Below are 8,389 nucleotides of genomic sequence, written 5' to 3' on the forward strand. Positions count from 1 at the left end.
CTCCTCTCCTCTCCTCTCCTCTCCTCTCCTCTCCTCTCCTTTCTTTCTTCTTTCATTCTCTGCTATAGTCTCTAGAGCTAGTTCTCCTCAGGGAGAGAGAAAACAAGGCATAGAAACTAGATGGGTCCTATCCAGTCCCCAAACACAAGCTGATGAGATATCCAGCTGTTGTGTGTTTCTGTAATAGTTCAAAGGTTTGTGGCTCAGAATTGTGCCTCTTGTATGATTCTCCCATTACTTTGGGACTGGAAAATGGGTAGGTTCCCACAAACTGGCAGTTGCCTTCAATCATATGTTACTTTTGACCTGTTGTTAGAAAACAGAAACTAAAGCTATTAAGGGAGGCTTGAAAATCTGAAGGTAATGTTGGAAGTCTGTGGCAAAGCCTCAGTCACTAAGGCATTATCACATTTGGTTCCAGTTCAGGAAATCCTTCCTTCTATATTTTTCTTCTCTGAATTAGCCTGACTAGATAGTATGTGATTATTTTTTTTTTTCATCTAATTAACCCATTTTCTGATACCATATTTCATAGGCTCTGCCAAGTTCTGCCAAAAGACCAAAGAATAATTTTGCCAGATGTTTGCTACCATTTATGGATTACCCCTTCAAGTAAAAGGCTGGTAGTTGAGGAAAAAGAGGACAGCTGCAGTAGTAGTATTCCCAGAACTTCATGCTTGAGGTTTCAATATCAGTTTCTTGGGCTGGGGCAAAGGTTTCAGAAACTAACACTGATGTTTTGCTTTGAAAGAAAAAATAAAAAATCACCATTGTTGTCATTATTTGCTTCTTTCTGGAAAGCTGTTAGAAAACATTTAATTCTGACTGTATACAGGGAAATGTTCTTAAAAGCAGAGAGGGTAGACATTCTCTTGAAAGGATTGATAGTTTGTTACTGGGTTTTCTTAAAGAAAATATACATACTTGGACTGAGGATTTGAGGGGGGGTTGGTGTCTTTTCTGGTTTTGACTCATTGTCAGAGAAGCTGATGCTTTCTTTAATGACATAAGTACCCAATCTGCACAGTGCATGACCTTCCCCCTTTTCTCTTGAGCAACTCAACAGAGGATTTGGAGGAGGGATGAAGCAGGAGCAAAGCCATGAATTCAGTGTTCTCAGTGGAGCACAAATACTGCACCTGTGTTTGCCCCAGCACTTGCCAGCACCTCCCAGTGAGGGTATTTACTATGCACAAAGGAGAAACACAATTTCCTCACCTTCAATCTGATCAGGGGTGAATTCGACCTGAAAGAGACAAAGAATAAAAGACAGGTAAATACAGAAAACAGAAGCAAGAACACCAAGTTAGTCTCTGTGTTAGGGTTCTGGATGCTTGTGAGGTCCATGAAAGAGACTGACTCATAAATTCAGTAAAATAATCTTGTAGAGACTGTAGATTCTTCTTCTTCTTTCCTCTGCCTTCCCTTATCAGCCTTTGCCCCCACCACTTGGCTACAGACACCCTTTTCCATTCTTTTGCCTTCCTGTGTTCCTGATGTAGTTTTTTTCCCTATCCCAAGTGACTCCCCCAGAGGGAAGATGATGTCCCCTCCAGAGATGATTATGTTAAATCCCAGGCTACTTCACTGAGAGAGTTTTAACTGTAGACAGGTAGGGATCTACTCTCTATAGTCTTTTCTGGCAGAAGAACTTGGGAGTATCAAATGAACTGGCGTGAATCAGGCTCAAAAGACAGTAAAGGAAGTGGTTCTTCATTCTTACAGATAAATTGTGGAAAGATGGTCATGGGATACTGTGAATGCTCACAGTCTACATATGTGTAAAGGGTCACAGGATCATTTCCTGGAAAATAAATTCATTTCTATACAGTACATAATGTACAGAAATGCTTAGCTTAGGAAATCTCTGTTTGATGTTTAGATGAGTGTCCTGGGGAAGTTTTGCCTGGTTCTTGTATGTTTTCCTAAAGCATCCTCTAATAACCACTGCTGAACAACTCTCTGGACCTTGCTCTGACTCTGCCATCTGTCTTTTCTCATCATAGAAACACAGAGCCATGGAATACTAGAGTGGTTTCGGTTGGAAGGAACCTTAAAGGTCATTTAGTTCCAACTCTGCTACCATGGTCAGGGACACCTTCCAATAGACCAGACTGCTCAGAGACCTGTCCAACCTGGCCTTGAACACTTCAAGGGAATTGGGATTCAAAACCTCTCCGGGCAACCTGTTCCAGTGTCTCACCACCCTCACAGGAAATAATTTATTTCCAATATCTAATAAAAATCTACTCTCATTTCATATTTCCTCCTCTTTCCTAAGTTTTAGGGTTATCCCGCACCCTACTGTTACATGGCAGTACCCTCTAGCAGCTCTGGACTCCAAAAATTCTACAAGAGGCCCACAGGCTGTTGCCGGTCTCAGATGCAAAATAAGGAAATACAATGTCAGAATGTAATGTCCACACTTCTGAATGAACAGTCACAGGTCAACAACATGAATTTATATCAGAATTTGTACTTGCCTCACACAGAAAACTAGCAGGGTGAGTATCTTTGCTGATGGGGATATTCCTGCAGTGCAGGAAGACTGACAGATCACCCTTATGGTGAATGCATAAATAAAGAGAAACTGTATTTTGGTATGCATAAACATGCAAACGCATAAACAAGCAAATGCATACATGCAAAGCATGCATTTGGGACAGGCTTAACAGTACCTGAATGCAAAACCTTGGAAGCACTGCTCTGTGGGCATATACGACCCTTCCCCTCTCCCCAACATATGTACAACCCCACACATTTGGGGTCAGATTTTCCTTACAAAGCTGACCACCTCTCATTGTTTAGTATCATATTTTGTTCCTTACTAACAAAGCAGCCAAGTGGAACAAAGGCCTAGTGAGAACCTCAAACGCAAACTCCCTGTTTCCTTGGCTCAAAGTGAAATTCAATGTGACACATCGTATTAAAGGCTGGAGCTGTTGTAACTCCCCAGCTCTCCAGGTAGGATGTCTGTGACATGGCAGAGCATGACAACGCCAACCTCTTTATTCCACCCAGGGCTCTATGGGCAACTCTCAGATTATTTTCTGCCTCCAGATACTGTGAGCAGCACAAGGAGCTCTAGCATTCATAGGACAAAATGAGGGTCTACAGGGCAGATGCAGAGTGCCCCAAACTCCTATTACCTACCAGTGCCCTGCCTATCTCTCCCTACCACAGTGTTTCTGAGCATCTTCTGGCTTAGGAGAAGGAAGAACAGAAAAACTTCTGCTGGACTCAAAAGGCAGGACTTGCCACTGATCCGGCAAGTTGTTGAAAATCAGGCCACTATTTTTGTGTCTGCCCTGTTTAATCCTTATCTGAACTAGCTCATTCAGGGGATCACCACTTTGCTGGTAATTCTCAGCCATGATTTACCTTGAATGAAATCCATTTAATAAAATAGTTGCCTAAGTGGCAGCCAGGAGGCTGTCTGGAAAGAAGCATTTAAGAAATGCAAGTAAGGACCCCCTAAAAGAATAGCAACACTCTTCCCTTTTCTAACACATGGAAAGATTCAAACACACTTTTGTTATGTATAATCATCTAGATTGGGTGCTATCCCCAATCCTCATACCTTAGTTTAATTAGAAATAAATACCCATTGGGGAACACATTGATACAGGCACATTGTCAGCAGCAGCCTTATGCCCAGTTTGTGTAATTATATCAAGTTTTGAGAATTTGACTGAAGCTAGTTGCATGTTGAGTTTATTCAGGCATCAATAGCCAGCATGGGTGAAATAAGGCCAGAGCTGCCGGCAACTCATGTTTAAATCACTATGATGGATGATTCCTGGAGAAGAATTCATCTTAGCTACACTTAGCTGTAGAAATTCAGCTGTGACAGTGACCCCACATTTGCTGTATACCAGTAGAGGGCAGTGGGCGCTTCTAGGGTGTGATTTGACTTGTTTTAGGTCTAAACTTGGGGAGAAGATGAGTGATGCCCTCCTTTTCACTGAGTGGATGAATCAGTTCTGCAATGACAATAAAGAGTGCGGGTGACTAACACAGATGTAGATGTCCTTTTCTGATCTGGTGAGCCCCACCCAGAAAATGTGAGCTAGCCCTTTGGCAGACTGCAGGCCAGGAGAAACTGTGCCAGAGGGGGGAAAAAAAAAAAAAAAAAAAAAAAAAAAAAAAAAAAAAACAATTTCCCACAGCTGGATCAAAAGGAAGGTTTGAGCTAAAGGGCTGAACGTGCCTCACCTCTAATCATGGCCTCTATAAAAACACCAGCTGGAGCTGGAATACCATGCGTGACAGCTGGTCAGGCAGTGGCAGATGGTTTGACCAGACCTACCACCCAGGCATGGCTTCCTCTCAGGAAAGCTGCAGAGATGTGTGGGTGGTGGCTGCTGCTTCTATTTTCTCCCCTCTCAGCACATACCACCATGGAGTTGTAAGGAAAGGCGAGTCATCATTTACCCAGCCACAAGGTATCATTGAAGATGGATGGAACCAACCCTGGGCTATATTTAGACTGAAGATGGCTAGGGTTTTGTTTTCCTTCACATCTCCCTCAGAATGGTGTGGATCATGCAAAACCAAAGCCATCTCCTTGTACCAAGAGCAAGGGTGCATCTGTCCATGAGGACAATAGATTCACTGTCCCAGAGAACCCAGACAGAAGGGATCCGGAGGACAGGCTGTAAAAATGGGGTCAGGCTAAGGCAAGCAGTGAGCAAAGGTGCAGCCAGAGACAGTGACCCCCATACCCATTCTCTGAGGCAGATCTACTTTTGCTGCTCTGCTGCAATGAGTATCCAAGGGACTGAAAGCCCACAGTGGTATCTCCGATGCTCAGGTCCACTCCTGCCCCCAGGCACTTACACCAGCATCATCCCACACTTCACTGAGCTCAGTAAGCAGAGCAGCCCTCATCACCCAAAGCTGGAGGTTGCAGAACCACAGGTTTAACATGAACTTGCTTTCCAAGATACGTCTTTACATTCTCCTGTTCCTTGGAAGTAGACTAGGATGATTTCCCTTGGGGGCTTGCTTGTTTGTTTAAAATATACTGTCACTTCAGCAGAATTGAGTTTCCCCTAGCATTTTTTCTGTTGGCAACTGAGGTTTTAAAGCAAGGACATTCCTATGAGCATGAAGCATCCACAGTACCAAGCTCACAGTGGTTGTATTTGATACAAATCCATATGAGAGATAGAGCTGTTGGTGGAAAATCTCTTTCCACTTGTGTCCTGCCCTGGTGTGTGTTTCTGTGCTGCATGTCCTCTGCAGATATCAGATGTCTGAATTAAATCCTTACCATAACAAATAAGAAGTGTTATGACAGCTTCCCTGCTGTTTTAGCAGTCTCAGCTTTGGGGTGGCCCATCACCTGGTCACTGGTGTCATCAGCTGTAGCCCAAATACTAGTGTTCTCTTTGCTTAAACAATAGCATTATGCTGGGTTTGTCCCAGAGACAGCAGGGGGGAACGCATGCATGCCTTCACACTGTTAATGTCTTTCACAGCTTCATATCTCAGGGCATTTTTTTATAAACCCATTGTATCTCAATCAAGAACATGGCTCTGTGCATGATAAGTCAGACATAACTCAGTCTGAAGTAAGTCCTATTAATAAAACTGTTGCTAACCAGCAGTCAGGTTATCTGGGGGAAAGCATTTAGACAATGCAAGCAAGGAACCCCTCCAGAAAAGAAAAAATATTCTTCTTGTTTCATAGTCTTCTGAGGAATCTTAATACAAACAACAAGGTTTTCACTTAGCCATGGCAGGGCTACTTTTGGAGAAGATTGGGGTTTTTTAATTGTGCAATTAGGACACCAGTCTAAGAGGCAGAAAAGCAGCAGATGAAAAGAGGCCCAGAAAGAAGGACATCAAGATCAGTATCATCGTGTTGAGGTTACATTTATATTTTACAAGCATGCGATTTTTTTCCCCACTAAGACCTTTCTAAACCTATTAATATACATCGTTCCATCATCCACTCTCCCATCACTTTCTGTGCAGAGTAATTATGATGTATACATAAACTCCACTGCCCATGGGCAAACCTTAACATGTGGGTCAAGTCTCACACAGCTCCATCCCTTACTGTTGTTTAATAGTCACTCCTGATCTCTCATCTCCTCTGCCTTCTGAAACTCTTTCGGTACATCCACATTTAGCTCCCAGGGTAGCCTCAAGGACTGATCATTATTTCTACTCAGCTCATGGTCTGATGGGAGGGAAGGCAAAGTACAGCACGTAGACACTTGACTAGTAGCATATGAGCTGTACACACAAGAGTACAAGATATTCCACCTGGCCTTCATGGGGAACAGATAAAACACAGTGAACGTTTTGCAGAACAGAAACACAACCATAAAATTCTGTTGATAGTCTGTGTTCTCTGTTTTATGTTTGGTCCTCAATGTTTTCAGAAGAAAAATTGTATCAAGTTGGACTGAAATGACAGGTCATTCTGAAATGGCAGCAAACGTATTGTTTGGGATTCAAATGGAGAACTTATCTGTTGACCTTCTACAATACATAACTACACTGATAATGAAAGTGAAGTGAAAGCAGAAATCAATCATTATTTTCAGCTGAATTGGTGAAGCCTTTCATTAAAAAGACAGTCTGTCAAGGTCATGCAGAGGATGTTGCTACATAAGGAAATACACCAGCACTTTTTTCTCCAGCCTGGAGTCTTTCCATGAGAAGATTGTCACCCTGAATCTTCCTTTTATCTAGTTTTCCCAAGAGGTGAAAAATTATAGCAGTATATCACCACTGCTCCTGCTATAACTTCAGCAGACTTTATGGCTTCCCGGTCTCTATTTTCGAATAAGCCTGGATGAGGTCTGCCATGTTGTGTCTTTTGATTCACCTTGGTCCCTCAAGAAGTGGATGTAAAAACCTTGTGTGAAGTAGCAGTGTCTGGTTTGAGGTTAGGAAGCACTGGTTTGAGTCTCAGAGTCACTCCATGGGATGCTCCCAGGTGGTGACAGAGCTGGAGAGAGAAAGAGAGAGAGCTGAAGTAGGTTAATTGCACTGGAGGTGTGAAGGGGTGTGTGAAGGTCTATGGAGAGACTGAGAAATGGATTTGGGGAACCCATGGGGTTCCTAGCCTAAGGAAAGAAATACAACACAATCCTGAACCTCAGACTAAATATGCTCAGCCATACTATTGTGCTCTGAACCCTCACTAAGTGAGGAACCACAGCCTGGTTAAGTCTTCAGGGCACAGGTTCAGCTTTGCAGGAAGTTTGTCCAAGCACATGGCGACTCAAAGCAGCCTCACATTTGGCGCTGATGCTTTGCACCTTCAGCCTGAGCTAGAGCACCGAGTGGCAGTTCCTTGGTAGGGTTTCACATCCCCTTGCTTCTGACTTTCTTGTAAACACCTTCTGGGGTTTAAGGACCCGCGCACTTTTCAATCACTGTGCTTTTCCAACTCTGGCAGTAGACTATAAATTGATATCTCCCTTTCTTGGATGCGGAATGTGTCGCCACAACTTTCCGGAGTTCAAAGGGAAATTCCAGAACCTTGACAGGAGAATGACACGGCCACTTTAGAGAACTGAGCTTCTGGCAACAGCCAGTGCTAGAAATATAAAACACTTTGTAGACTGACTGTTCTCCCCGTAGCAACATGGTTTTGGATTCTCCAACCATTTACTGACAGCTGGCTTCCTGCCTTCTCTGCAAGTCCCCCCTTCACCAGCCTCACCAGCAGATGTTTGTTCAGATGTTCGCAACCGTGGAAGAAATTAAAAAACCTTAAAAAATACCCTCTGCTAAATCCTGGAGGGGAGCCTGGGGTGTAGGAGAGGTCAGACATTGCCTGTGCTGTCTGTTCGAAGTAGACACTGGCTTGTGGGTTGGGTGTTTGATGGAGAAGAACCCCAAAGATACAACTTGTGGGCCACATTGCAACACTTCCTGGGGTCTTCAGGCTCTCAGACCTCCTGGTAAGTGGGTGCTAAGAAGGAAGAACGTGCACCTCTCAACCATCATGTATGGGGACAGGTGAATTCCACCATTCCACACATAGTTATGGAACAGTATTGAACTTGTGCCCCTTGTAAATGGTTGTCTTAAGATGGAAGGTGTCAAACAGGACAGGGAAAATAAGTCACCAGATAATACATTTGGTGGCTATGATATGGTGGAAGGCGCCCAGCAAAACACTTTTATATTTAATTTGTGAAACCGTTTAAAATAAGGGGAAAAAAGATTAGGCATTATCATTCTTACACTTATTATTTTGACATAAATGCCTTTCACTTTGTCTTTCATTTCCAAAATCAAATGTTTGTTTTGTAAATACTGGCAACTTTTTTTTTTTTTTTTTAATTTTAAATTCAAATATTTTTACATTAACATGGCATATTTCATGTAAAATTAAAGTAAAAAATCCCCCCCCCCCCCC

The 8,389-nt window shown here is 43.0% G+C and overlaps 1 protein-coding gene across 2 annotated transcripts in view; it reads right to left on the reverse strand.

The window, feature by feature from the left end:
* MYL3 (myosin light chain 3) overlaps positions 1-8,389 on the reverse strand; it is a 36,454-nt gene that overhangs the window by 13,188 nt on the left and 14,877 nt on the right. For both annotated transcript variants that reach the window (XM_026842391.1, XM_026842392.1), the window contains exon 2: positions 1,219-1,246. In XM_026842391.1, coding sequence (XP_026698192.1) covers positions 1,219-1,246 — 28 coding nt within the window. The remainder of the gene's footprint in view (positions 1-1,218; positions 1,247-8,389) is intronic.

The sequence above is a fragment of the Athene cunicularia genome (genome assembly GCF_003259725.1).
Source record: "Athene cunicularia isolate RWA chromosome 2 unlocalized genomic scaffold, athCun1 chr2_part1, whole genome shotgun sequence".
Classification (NCBI taxonomy): Eukaryota; Metazoa; Chordata; class Aves; order Strigiformes; family Strigidae; genus Athene; species Athene cunicularia.